Here is a 14,547-nt window from a genome sequence, read left to right on the forward strand (position 1 = left end):
GTCAGCATATTGCTCCCAACAGTTGGGGTCTTCATTTTATCAATCTCAGAAGATTGTAAGGCTGAATCAACCTTGAGCCAATCAAGATCGAACTGCTGGCAGTCAGCAGAGTTAGCCTGCAATTATGGATTTTGACCACTGGGCCATCCTAACTCTTGTAAGAGTCTTGTATTGTATTGTAAGAGTCCTACTTTTGCTGGAAAAGACTAATACAGCTACCTTTTAGAAATTGTAAAAATCTCTCTAACTACCACGGATTTATTTTTCTTTTAAGAAAGAGAATTCTGTTTTCTCTGCTTTTTTGATGGTTCACAAAATTGTCATGTGCATGTCCAGAGAAATAAATACAAAAGTTGACTCATTAGATATGATAGCCTTGCTATTTCCATTCTCAGATATTATGGGGAAACTGAAGTAAATCCTCTCAACTTGTCATGAGCCTTTCAACCTCTTAGGTTAGTATTTTGGAATACTGTAAATCAATCCCTAATCTGGAACAGATGAATCTTTAAACAGGCCAGAAAAATGTAATATGTGTCAAAAACATGCCTATTGCTGGTTTAGTTACCCTTCTTAAACCTACTCCCAAAAATTACATGCAACGGTTAGAATTCAGGTAATCAGAAGTCAACATATTTGGATGCCATTAGATGAGAAATGCTGGATTAAAATTTATTGAATAAGGAAGAAGGTAATTTATACCATTTCCAGTGGTCCAAACAGGAAATGGACTAATTCTGCAGCACTTGGATCCTGAATATGCTTTTTCAGTTTAACCTGAGAAGAGAAGAAAAACAAGTTAAATCTAAATCTATTTTATATTTAACTATGTTATAAAATTGTTCAAAAATAAAATGCAAACAGAAAAAAACATTTAGCAACTCCAAGAAATGCCCAAGAAGATATCGACTATATTTCAACCCAGATGGTGTTAACTATTTCTTTCTAAAATAACATAAATTATATATTCAGGTTCTTGCACAAGTCAAATTAGGTACTGTATTATGACACTACCTTATTCCCATGCTCAAGTGGGCAGTTGGCCTCTTCTCGGCATTAGATCAACTATTGCAGGAATTACTAAGATTAACTTGATCCCACTTAATCTAGAAGAGTTCTTTTGAAGTTTCTAAGGAACATACAGTTGTATTGTTAGTCAAACATTGTCTAATTAGCAAAAGCTTGTTTAAATTGTATCATAGGTTTGCTTTACTGCAACTGCATTGATTGCAGTCCACTGGGTAGCCAAAGCTTGAATCTTTTGCAATGTAGCACCTGAAAGAGCTAAACTGCAAAGGAAACCCTATGAGTTGCTTTGTTCGTTGTTATTGATATGGGAGACTGACAGATCTATTCATTATACTGGAAAGAATGTGCTACCATGTTGCTATTTTCACAAGACTCAATAGATAGATACAAGCAGTCTGGCAACAGCTTGTGTAGCCTTGATACTTCTCCCATTTGTGAGATGGGTGGCCATATACAAGTAGTTTTCAACATACAACCATTTGTCGAATGACCGTTAGAAGTTACAACAGCGCTGAAAAAAGTGACATGACCATTTTTCACACTTACAACCATTGCAGCATCCACATGGTCCTGTGATCAAAATTCAGATGCTTGGCAATTAGCAACAATATTTGTGAAGGTTGAAGTGTCCCAGGGTCATGTGATCACCCACTGATAAGTAAAGTCAATGGGGAAGCCAGGTTCACTTAACAACTCTGTTACTAACTTAACAACTGTAGTGATTCACTTAACAAGAAAGGGCAAGAAGGGTTGTGAAATAGGGCAAAACTCATTTAACAACTGCCTTGTTTAGCCACAGAAATGTTGAGCTTAATTGTGGTTTAAGTCGAGGACTTCCTATACGTTTGATTAATAAATAAACAAATAACACAACATAGTAAAAACCAAATGTTGTATCCATTCATCCATTTGTCTATCTACCCATCTACTTGGGATTATCTTCCCCAAGAGTGCAAGACGCTTTACAAGGCACTCCTCCACCCATCTTCTTTTCCTACATAGCATCCTTATCAGGCAGGGCTTGCTAAGGAAGAAGGAATTTCTAGAACTGAAGGTAAATTTGAACCTGCCTTAACAAGTTCTATACCAATGTCTGAACCACCATATCACACTACCTTTTATATGACACACTTGGCAAGGTTGCTTTAAGATTAGTGCAGGTAGTGAACTAGCATATTAACCGTGTGATTTGCCAATAGTGAAACATTCGCCAAAAGGGCAATGATCTTGCACACTGCACACATATTATTCAGTTTTGTACAGTTTCTACCTCTCTAAGTACATTTTTAGTGAAATGTTGCGGAGGGCAAACCTATTCTGTTTTTTTTTTCTCAACAAGATCATACTGTCAGAAAATTCTTAGAAAGGACTGATGCATTTTTTCTTCTGTATGACAGTCAAATACTAAACAGGATAGTTAAGTATTTTGTGTACCTACTTTGGTTTGATTTTTACAATGAACACGCAGAACAAACAGTTTTCTAACAAATAAATAAAATTCTCATTGTCAATAGTCAGCACTTGGCTGGGGATGAGGTGAATTGTAATCCAACACATCTAAGAGCTCAGGGTTTGACAAGGCTGGGGTAGGGACATGCTGAGAATAACCAGTTTGAGGACAACCATTTTTGACTTGAGCAAAACTAGATCTTGCTAACACCCCAGGTTTTTTTTAGAAAGGTTTTAGGGTTCACATTTAAGAATTTGACTAGATGATTGGTGGGAGCAAGTTTAAAATTTTCTCTGTAAACAATTGTTGTGTTCAAAATTTCTGCTTCTCCCTTTTCATGGACAAGTAGAAGCAGAAATGAGACTTCATTATATGATATGACATGTAACAGGTATACAAGTTAATCTACCAGTGGAAAAAAGTATTTGTCCTATATGCTGATATTTTGTGAATGGATATTTTTTTGGATCTTCCTTAATACTGCCTTTCACTGTTTGTCACAGCCTCCAGCTCCCATTTTCCAGTAGTAAGTGTACATATAGTGTCTCTCTGAGGGTAATTCTCAATGCGTCTTATGAAATGGATTAGGTGACACAAAAACTAATGCTCGAGTTTGAGACTTTTTAAAGTGTCAGCTGTAGCACATTACCTTGTGCTATTTTCTGCAACTTTGTAAAGTTGCTTACTACTTTCTCCACTCTTTGATTATACAAACATAATATTTGGTTGATTTCCAATAACAGCATGAAACAAGCAACTATGCCATTATCTATCTAGATGAGACAAGAGAAAATTATACCCAACATCCTTTGCTTCTTACCAGGAGATTTAGTGCCAGTTTGATTTTCTGAAAGCAGTCAAGAAACTCGGTTTCACGTGGAGGTTTTGCACGCAGAGTCAGAACTCCCTCTTTAGACCAAAATATAAACACATTTTTTTTTTAAAAAAAAGATAATACCATGCATAAAGAAACATGAATGTGACATGCTGACCATAATAATCTACATTCCTTGAGGGCACTTAGTGTTTGAAATACCAATCTCGCCCAACTGGATGCCCTTCAGTTTAATGAGTTGTAACTTCCATCATTCCACAGCCAGCACAATCCAGTGAGGATGGCCAGTAGCTCTGCTATCTGTTAATGGCAGGATCTGTAGTTCTATATATTTAGAGTCTCCCTATGAGAAAAGGCTGAAACAGTCTACAAAGAAACAATCACCTAACCCTATCAAGTATAGTTAAGAGCTATCTCTAGAAACACTGGTGATCAAAATACAGGTATATTTTTCCTTTATGTTCTAGGCCAGGGGTCAGCAACGTGTGGCTCTAGAGCTGCATGTGGCTCTTTCATCCCTTTGCTGCGGTTCCCCGTTGCCGGTCGGCTCCACAAGTGATAGGGCTTTTGGTTAGGACAGGTAGAGGAAAAAGGATGCTGCACTAGGAGACTCTATGCTGGGGGAACCGGATTTCTGGTCAGCAGAGGAAAAAGGATGCCACACTAGGAGGAGACTCTATGGTGGGAGAACTGGACTTCTGCTCAGCTCCATAATTGAACGGGGGAGGTTTCTGTTTAGGACCTTTGTGGCTCTTTGAGTGTTTAAGGTTGCCAACTCTTGTTCTAGGCCAGCGATGGCGAACCTTTTATTTATTTATTTATTTATTATTCATATTTATAGACCGCCCCCTCTCCCGAAAGGCTCACGTGCCATAAGGGGGGGAACGCGGGAGGGTCGTGCGTGGGTGTGCCGCATGCATAATGCAACGTGTGACCCCAGTGCGCATGCGCGCATGAGAGGCACTCCTCCCATTTTTTGCATGCTTTTTTCGCCCTCCCCAGGCTCCAGAGGCTTTATAGGAGCCTAGGGAGGGCGAAAACATCCTCCCCTCCCCCCGGAGGCCCTCCAGAGGCTTCAGGGACTTTCAGGAGTCTTCCTTGAAGCCTCCGGGGGGCTTAAACTGACCCTATGAGCTTCCTAAGCCTCCTCAAGGTCCCTGAAGCCTCTGGAGGGCTTAAACCGACCCTATGAGCAAACCGAAAGTCCGTTCCCGAACCTACTGTCTGCCCATAGGGCCGTTTTTTGGCGCTCCGGAGGCTTTACGGAAGCTCCTGAAGCCTCCGGAGGGAGGCAGGGGAGTCTCTTTTCACCCCACCCCCCCCAGGCTCCTATAAAGCCTCTGGAGCCTGGGGAGGGCGAAAAAGGGCTTTAAAAAAGACTGAACTCAGTTGGCCAGTGCATGCATGCGCACTGGCCAGCTGACAGGGCAACGCCTCGCGTGCCCTGACAAATGGCTCCACGTGCCACCTGTGGCATGCGTGCCATAGGTTCGCCATCCCGGTTCTAGGCTGATCAGAAACAAAGCTATGTGGGTTTGGGAGCTGCTTGGTTTCCAAAGGCCTTATAGGGAAAGCTAAATATTGACCCAATCCCTTAGGACACACTGAGAGATGAATTTTTCTCATTGGAGACATTGGAGGTCTTTAACAATGTCTTTTATTACATCTTTATGTGCTTTGGTTATTGTTTCCTAATTAAAAGAGCATCACTGTTTACTTTACAGGAAGAAATGAATAATTGAACTTGGACCCAAGTCACAATGGTAAAAAAAATGAGAGAGAAACGGAACAAGGAAAGAGGTGAGTGGGATTCAGAACTGGCCTGGAAGTCAGAATTTGAACTGGATCCTTCAAGTCTGATGGGATAGGGTGTACGCTGCATTCAGAAAATATTCAGACCCACTTCACTTTTGTCAGTTTTGTTATGCTGCAGCCTGATTCTACAGTTGTTGAAATTCCTTTTTTCTCTCTCATTAATTTCCACTCAGTACCCCACAATGACAAAGTGAAAACAGAATTTCAGAAATGTCTATAAATTTATTAAAAAGGGGAAAAAAAGAATATCACATTGGTGTAAATATTCAGATCCTTCACTTAGTATTGTGCTAAAGCACCTCTGGCAGCAATTACAGCCTTGAGTCTTTTTGGATATGACATGACAAACTTTGCACACCTGGATTGGGGGATTTTCTGCCATTCTTCCTTGCAAATTCTCTGAAGCTCAGCCAGGTTGGATGGCAACCATCGGTGGACAGCTATTTTCAGGTTCCTCCAGAGATACCCAATAGGGTTCAAGTCAGGGCTCTAGCTGTGGCACTCTAGAACATTCACAGAGTTGTCCCTAAGACACTCCTGTGTTATCTAGGCTGTATGCTTAGGATTGTTGTCATGTTGGAAAGTGAACCTTCAACTCAGAGTTCCTGAGCACTTTTATTGAGGATATCCCTGTACTTTGCTCCATTCAGCTTTCCTTCAACCCTGACCAGTCTCTCAGTCCGTGCTGCTGAAAAACACACCCACAGCATGATGCTGCCACTCCCATGCTTCACTGTTGGGTTGATATTGGGCAAGTGATGAGCAGTGCTTGGATTCCTCCAGACACAACGAGGCCAAACAATTCAATCTTGGTTTTTTCAGAGCAGAGAATTGTTCATCACAGTCTGAGAGTTCTCCAGGTGATTTTTTGTAAACTCCAAGCAGGCTTTCATGTGTTTTGCACTGAGGAGAGGCTTTCTGCCAAAAAGTCCAGATCGGTGGAGGGCTGCAGTGATGGTTATCCTTTTAGAACTCTGTCCCATCTCCACACAGGCTCTCTGGAGGTCAGTCAGAGTGACCTTCGGGTTCTTGATCACCTCTCTTACTAAGGCCCTTCTCCCCTGATTGCTCAGTTTGACTGGGTGACCAGCTCTGGAAGAGTGCTGGTTATGCCAAATTTCTTCCATTTGAGAATTATGGAGGCCACTGAGCTCTGTTGGTGTTGCTTCAGTGAAACATAAATTTTATTATAGCCTTCCCCAGATCTGTGCCTTGCAATAATCCTGTGTCTGAGCTCTGCCTTTGTCCTCGTGGCTATTGCTCTGCTACAGTATGCCTCGTTAGCTGTGAGGCCTTCTATAGAGAGGTATGTGCCTTTACAAATCAGGTCAAATCAATTTAATTTACCACAGGTCAACTCCAATCAAGGCGTAGAAACATGTCAGAAATGGTCAAGAGAAATGGGGGGGGGCACCGAAATTAAATTTCACGTCTTGTTGCAAAGGGTCTGAATAGTTATACCAATGTAATATTTCAGTTTTTCTCTTTAATAAATTTACAGACATTTTTAAATTTCTGTTTTCACTTTATCATTATGGGATACTGAGTGTAACGAGGGAAAAAATGAATTTCAACAACTGTAAAATCAGGCTGCAGTATAACAAAACCCACAAAAGAGATGGGGGTCTGAATACTTTCTGAATGCACTATATATGAAAGTCGGCATCACTTAACGGAACTGGCTTAATAATTATAAACTACATCATATGGTGTAGTGGGGTCACCATTAAAAAAAACCAAATGTGGCTCTTGAAATATAGTCATTGAGACTGATATTTGTTGCTTCTTTCACTTTCATGATGTTCATGTCCATGTACAAAACGAACATGAAATCTCATTTTTCATTCAGCTGAAATTCTCAGAAAAAAACCCCATATTTGTGTTTATTTTGATAAAAAGTTGCAAGGGTCACCAAGGCAAAAGATAATTACTTGAGGGTTGGCTGGGTGCTTGTAATCCCTGGACTAGGTGCCAATTTGCTTATTTGTAAAACAATTCATTGTCCAGCTCCACAAGAAAAAATTACAAAGAATAACAAAGCCACAAAGCCAATAAAATGACATCTACTCTAGTATTGACATCTGTTATGGGTCCTCTCTCTTAAGGAAGTACATCTAGTGGGGCCAAGAAGAAGAGCCTTCTCAGTGGTGGCTCCCTCCTTGTGGAACATTATCCCTGTGCAGAGATAAATTTGGCCTCAATTTTGATATTTTTTTGCAAGACCCTGCAGATACATTCTACCAACATGCTTGGGGACCCCGGAGTGATTTGGAGCACTTCAAGTGGCTGGTCTGATGTTTGTCGCCAGGGGAATGAGTGTTTATAGGGTTTTGTACTGGGGTTTTATCTTTGTAAGTCACCTAGAGTCACCATGAGAGAGTCGGGCAGTCATTTAATTTTTCAAACAAACAAAGGCAGCCCTTATACCATTATCCTCCCAAGCAGAACAAAAACATGTCCTTCTGGAAATTGAGGAAAAAACTGCACAGGGTGGGCTAAGTCAAAATAGAAAGGCTGTACCATGGGCCATTATCCCTTTATCTCATGTACATTTTTCCAAATCTGTGTCACCCCATTTTGGACATAAACTAAGGATGCTCTCTTTTTCCGTTTTGAAAGAGAAAACCCCCTGAATCTAACACTATACACCCTCTGAAGAGCCTTATATTCAGTTGCTCCTACAGCCAATGATTTAGCTGTTGATACCTGCTGGCCCTTTCTTCTTGTTCTTCTTTCCCTTCTTCCTTTGGTTCAGTTGCTTGAATGCGTCTGCTGCTTTTTGAAGCTTGGCCACGAACAGCTCAATATCACCGAGGCTGCAATTCAGTATTTGCTACAAATACACAAACGAGAGAACTTAAGACAACACCAACAGCCAAAAGTCATCTATGCTCACACGAACCTACTCTGCATCTCCCTGATTAAGAGTCAAAAATGTCCATTGCAGCTTTAATCATGAGCATTCAATGTGATCAGCCATTTTGTTTTAAATAACCACTAATAGGAAATCATGGGTCGCCTCCAGACCAGGTGGAGAGAAATACTTGGACAAGGGGATCTTTCCCTGCTATGTTCTTATTTGCATCTCAAAAACAAAACAAAACACATTTCTTTTGGTAACACACAAACAATCAACAAATAGATTTTACCATCAAGTGGTTACCTCATCTTCTCCCATATAAGTTTACATTTTTTTTTTAAATCACTAACCGTTTCTTTTTCAATCTTCTGTGCTAAAGCTGCACGAGACTCCTCATAATCCTGGGAGGTACTACTTTGTCGATCATACTCTGGCAAAAACACAAAAAGCAAAGTACAGTTAGTCCTCAACTTACAACAGTTCCTATAGTGACTGTTCAAACAATGGCACTGAAAAAAGTAAATTATGACCGTTTTTCATAATTTTGTAATTTCACTTACAACCCCATGATCATCTGATCCAAATTCAGATGCTTGGCAACTGGTTCATATTTATGACCGTTGCTGTGTGCCAATGTTATGTGATCACCTTTTGCGACCTTCTGACAAGCAAAATCAACGGGTAAGCCAGATTCACATAACAACTGGGTTACTAATCTATCAACTGCAGTGATTCACTTAACAACTGAGGCAAGAAAGGTCATAAAATGGAGCAAAATTCTTAACAAATGTTTCACTTAACAACAAACATTTTGGGCTTAGTTGTGGTCATAAATTGAGGACTACCTGTATTGTCAATGGAACGAAAATAAAACAGGAGTGGAATTAAATTATTTGTTTAAAAACATTCCCTGTATCAAGCTACCCTATGAAGCTTTCTTTGACATGAATGTTATGAATATACAGTAGACATATGGATTCTGTCAAAGGAAGCAGAAGTAGTATTTGGGAATTAAATGTATTCATTAAAAACTCAGAAGGTGGAAGCATCACACAGTTATTTATTTTATTGCTCTGGATGTAACAATCATCTAAGAAACTTTGGCGCAGTTTCATCAGTTTGGCTGATTTCAGATTCTTTTTTGCAGAATGAGCTGTGCGAGCCACATTGCCAACAATCTGTCAGATAAGAGCTTCAATGAAACTGTTCTTGAGCACAACTCTCATAGATCTTTAAAATGTGTCCTTTTTTAGCCATCCCTGCAGCAAAACTGAATTTGACTTGTTTTCAAACACTTTTTGGAAAGAAAAGAATCAGAGTAACCAGGTTTTGAAAGTACCAAATTTTTCAGAGTGTAAGATGCACCGGAGTATAAAACGCACCAAAGTTTTGAAGAGGCAAATTAAAAAAAAAAGTAGGCAGGAAGATGGAAGGATAGACAGGGAGAGAAAGAGAGAGAAATACAGTAGGTGGGTAGGGAGAGAGAGAGTAGTTAGGTAGGTAGGAAGGTAGATAAAGGGATAGATAGATAGATAGATAGATAGATAGAGAGAGAGAGAGAGAGAGAGAGAGAGAGAGAAATAGAGAGAGAGAAATAGAGAGAGAGAGTGTGTGTGTAGAGGGATAGAGAGAGAAAAATAGAAAGAGATAAACAGAGAGAAATACTGTAGGTAGGTAGGGAGAGAGAGAGTAGTTAGGTAGGTAGATAAAGGGATGGAGAGAGAGAAATAGAGAGAGATAGAGAAATACAGTAGGTAGGTAGGGAGAGAGAGAGTGTGTGTAGGTAGAAGTGACGTGCGGTGAGGTTTATGCCTGGTGAGGCTGGTGACGTCATCAGGAAGGCGGGGAATGGGACCACGTGTGCTGGAGGCTGAGGCTGCCTCAGTCTCCAGCACACGTGATACCATTCCCCGCCTTCCTAAGCGCGCTCCGCCGGCTCGCGCTCCCCAACAGCAGCTGCTTTTCAGTGCTTTTCTGTGCGTCTGGCGTTTAGGACATCCGGCTATCTACCTAAACGCCAGACACACAGAAAAGCAGCTGCTGTTGGGAATTGTGGAGCGCGAGCCGGCGGAGCGCGCTCAGGAAGGCGGGGAATGGCTGCTTTTCAGTGCTTTTCTGTGCGTCTGGCATTTAGGACATCCGGCTATCTACCTAAACGCCAGACGCACAGAAAAGCACTGAAAAGCACTTCGCCTCCAAGCCACTTCGTCTTGATGACGTCGCCGACGTCGCTGCTGGGCGCGGCCGGACGGAGGTAACCAGAATGGCGCCGAGGGGTCCGGGCGAACGAAAGAGCGAGCGAGCGAGCGATGGAGGATCAGGCAGCCTGATCCTCAGTCGCTCGTCGCCGGACTGCCTTGGCGCCACTCTGGCTACCTCCGTCCGTCCGCGCATGGCAGCTGCAGCGATGTCATCAAGCCCCTGCCACTTCTGGACGTCGATTGCAGTCGTGAGGAGCGTGCAAAGTACAGCGGAGGCAGGAAGGTTATTGGCGCTTCCGAGAACCCTCCTGCCTCCGCCGGTTGCCCAGCTGGCACCGCCCCGTACGCGCTCCTCCTCCTTCCTCCTCTTCCTCTTATATATATGAAACTCCATCGTGGATATTATTATTTTATATATTATTATTTCATGATGAGACGTGAGGCTCTGCCTCCCCTGCCTTCCCTGACCGCACGTCCCTGGTAGGTAGGTAGATAGGTAGGTAGGTAGCTAGAGGGATAGAGAGAGAGAAATAGAGATAGACAGAAATACAGTAGATAGATAGGTGTTTCTGCTGGCACAGGACTTGATCAATGTAATTCTCATCAATCAGTTAAAGAGCTTTCCAAAAGGAAAAAAAAAGTTTAGGCACTCTGCAAAATCTCCCAAAAACGGCCCATTTTTTGCCCATTTCTGCCCTCCCCAGCCCCCAGGAGCCTCCATAAGGGTATGCACGGCCATTTTGGTGAAGGGGCGGGGCTTCGCGAGATAAAAAAAATGCTGTATTCGGTGTATAAGACGTACCCAGATTTTCAGCCGCTTTTTTGAGGAAAAAAGGTGCATCTTATACTCCGAAAAATATGGTAAATACTGTGTGGGACTAGCTATTGTCTAGCACAGTCCAGAGTACAGATGTTCTCATCTAACGGGTTCATCTGACACATAGCAACATCCATGAAATAATTACAAAGTATATCTCTAGAAACATTATGTTTTAAATCATCTTGAAACATACTAGCTGGCTGATAGTCAAGTTCATAATTTTGGGATACATATTTTGATAAACATGGATGATTAACTGTAATGCAAATGCATAACTTGCTTTAAAAAGCATACACAAAGGCCATCTCCCTTTATCTCTGGACATTATTTCTCTTTTGCAAAATTAAATTTTAAAATAGAATTCCAGTTCTCGGGATCAAAGTATAGCTCTGTTAAGAAGTCCAAACAAAACTGTTTTCTATCCAATAAGTTTAAAGCATCTTAAACCTTCATTTAAAGAAGGTTTTCAGTGTCAAACTGACACAATGGCTGAGGATGGTGGATTATAGTTCCTTATGCTTGAGGACATCGTCAGGAAAAGCTGCCATATGCAATAAAAGTTCCCTTCAGAGAAAAACTGGAGTGAGGGAAGGGGGAAATAGAATGCTGAGAATGTATGCGTGAATTGTGAGAGCCTGGCAACCATCAAGGTCACCACTGCAGGTGCTTGAGAAAGAAATTGAGTGTTCACATAACAAAAGGATGTCTCATAATTGGACAGGGGTGGGAAGAAAGGGAAAATATTGTTTAATTAAGCAAGCATTTGCATGGGAACACGAGAGTTGATTTTGATTCTTTAGTACCAAAATGGAGTATCAAATAAAGTTTTATTTTTGGCAATTCAAAGCTCCTGAGAGTGTTTCCTTATTTTGGTTTCACTAGTCAGACAATTGACACTCAAATTTTGTTAATTTTGCCTCTCTGAAGAAAATCAGGAGGTGAAGCTTTCCTCTGCATTCTATTACCAGATTGGTTCAAAGTTTATCTCTTAGTGTGCTATCCATCATGCAATTATAAAGTTGCATCAAGCTTCTATTAATTAAAAAAGGCAGTGGCTCTGTTCTGGTCCTTCTGGTTTCTTCAGTAGGAAATCTGCATGCCCACCCATTTTGCATAAAATGCTGTAAAGTAGCAGACAGGTTAATGTTCTGTAGGGAGAACGAGGCAGACAGGGACTGAGGCAAGGCAGGTTGAAGCTAACACAACCTTTATTAACAGTGACAAACAGCTCATATGTACGGCAAATCTCGGACCTGCAAACAGTGGCAAAAGACAGCTGACAGCTCTTTTATAGGCTGCTGTGTCTTAGCCAATCAGGAGTCGGCAACGCAAGTCTATGGCAGGGAAAGTTCAGTACATAACAGTTAACATCCCTTATTTCTTCTTGCAATGCTTGTGCTCTTGATGGAGCTACAGCACCCTTTTTCCTTTAGCTTTGGGTTGCTGCTAATTCACATGGCAAAAATCTTTGCTATCTTTTGAAAAAACCCAGGATATGCAGTGAGGGGTTCTTTTGCTGTAATCAGTCCCATTATCCACTGCCTCCTACTCACTAGGGCAAATAGGTTCTTTTGCAGTTCCCCAGAAGGAGGCAATAGATTAGAGGAGAAAAAGAAGCTAGGACTTTGTGATTGCTGGAAGAACTAATGACCAGAGAGGGGGAGTCCATAGACCAGGGGTGTCCAAACTTGGGAACTTTAAGACTTGTGGACTTCAACTCCCAGAATTCCCCAGCCAGCATGGCTGGCTGGGGAATTCTGGGAGTTGAAGTCCACAAGTCTTAAAGTTCCCAAGTTTGGACACCCCTGCCATAGACCAGGGGTCGGCAATCTTAAACATTCAGAGCCATTTGGACCTGTTTCCCACAGAAAAGAAAACACAGGGACCCACAAAACCCTTCCCATGCCTGACTATTTCCTGAGCAGCCACAAAACTAGCATATGTAGTTGAATTAAACGTTCTGTTTTCTTCTGAAACGTTTCTTTTCTTGGATTTATCCACGGTTGGTCTTCCGGGGTCAAAGAGCTCAATAAATCACGTTCTGGCGGGGTGTCGCAAATTGGCAGTTGTGACGCATATTTTGAACGACAGGGAGCTGCAGCAGAGGGATGAAAGAGCCACGTGCGGCTCCAGAGCCGCAGTTTGCTCACCCCTGCTCTAGACGAACACCAGGAAACGTTAGAAAACTAGTATCAGTTAATCAGTAGCTAATACTAGCTGGAAGTGTGCACAAGGTTTGTGAGGTGGAAAATAGACTATTTATCAAGTGGGTAGCTCTTGATTCAGCAGTAGATTTCTGGTTGATTTGTAACAGTCTGGCAAGAATCTCTTAACTCTTAATTGTTTAACAGCAACAGCACCAAAGACTCCTACCTCACCTCTGTTCTGATCAGCAAGAATCAGATCAATTATGATGGCCTATCCATCTTTGTACATATTCAGTATTGCATGAGGTTCTAGTAAAGCCCAAGGATTCTACTAAAAACAAAAATGTCACAAAGCTGAATGCTGCCTCCCCCACCTATTGACACAAAAAGCACCTTCTTTAATCTGTTATTCTCTGGGACTACTGCTCCCAAAACTGTAGAGATTCTGAAGAGGTTGAAGGAGGAAGCTCTAGTACAGCGAAGACACCTAGGCATAATTCAGGTTGAGGAGAATGCTGTGTTTTAATTATCACATAGAAATATTCATGAGCGCCTTGTTTTTCTTGGGCCTTTAAGACATGCACATGAGTGACAAGAACAATATGGCCTTGATTTTCCATTGACTATGTTAGTGTGGCAATGAAAAGGCTCCTGCAAATGCTGGCAGAACCCTCCTTCAAGTGCAGGTGCTTGGCTTGGTACATCGTCTGACCTGTTCATGGATGTGGGGGAATGTTATCTAGATTCCCAGGAGGGAGGGGCTGCATTCTAGAAGGAAAAAAGGCAGCCAAGCATGGAAAGTTTTCTTGGGAGGAAAAGAATTAAGAAGGCTCCTCCCTAGCCATTCTCATAGGGATGCAAAAAAATAAATAAATTGCTTTATTTTGGCAAGATTTCTGTCTATAACTTAGGAACGATAAAGGAAACTACAGAAAAATATTTCTACTTGTCTTTTTTTGTTCTTGGGGCCTGATAAGAGTACTGACAATTCCTATACCTTGCTGGGACTGAGGGACCACACGATTCCGGTTGTTTTGTTGGAAGCCTCTGTTTTCATCGTGGAAAGGGATGGGTGCAGGCCCTTGAGGTGGGGGAAGGATGGATTGCCTCTGTTTGATCTTCTCTTGGTTCACCCTGCAGAAGGAAAATAGGAATGGTTTTGATAGCTAAAATATGCACTATTCTCAAATAGCAGACACAGAGCAAATGAATTTAAACCTGTGTTGATTAATTTGGATTTTATTGGATTAAGAGCAATATTTAATTATGGGGTGGAGGAGTACAAAACATTTCATATAACCTCAATTATGGGGGATCTAACAGTGCAAAGCATTTCATTTACATCTATTGTACAGATTGAGCTGATCTGCATATGTTGATCCCTGTAGAA

The 14,547-nt window shown here is 41.6% G+C and overlaps 1 protein-coding gene across 2 annotated transcripts in view; it reads right to left on the reverse strand.

Moving 5' to 3' along the window:
* EPS8L2 (EPS8 signaling adaptor L2) overlaps positions 1-14,547 on the reverse strand; it is a 97,865-nt gene that overhangs the window by 20,215 nt on the left and 63,103 nt on the right. For both annotated transcript variants that reach the window (XM_081937072.1, XM_081937073.1), the window contains exons 8-12: positions 14,155-14,291; positions 8,340-8,419; positions 7,836-7,962; positions 3,300-3,388; positions 703-777 (exon numbers count right to left, since the gene is read on the reverse strand). In XM_081937072.1, the coding sequence (XP_081793198.1) occupies positions 703-777; positions 3,300-3,388; positions 7,836-7,962; positions 8,340-8,419; positions 14,155-14,291 (508 nt within the window). The remainder of the gene's footprint in view (positions 1-702; positions 778-3,299; positions 3,389-7,835; positions 7,963-8,339; positions 8,420-14,154; positions 14,292-14,547) is intronic.

The sequence above is a fragment of the Natrix helvetica genome (genome assembly GCF_964273705.1).
Source record: "Natrix helvetica genome assembly, chromosome: 1".
Lineage (NCBI taxonomy): Eukaryota > Metazoa > Chordata > Lepidosauria > Squamata > Natricidae > Natrix > Natrix helvetica.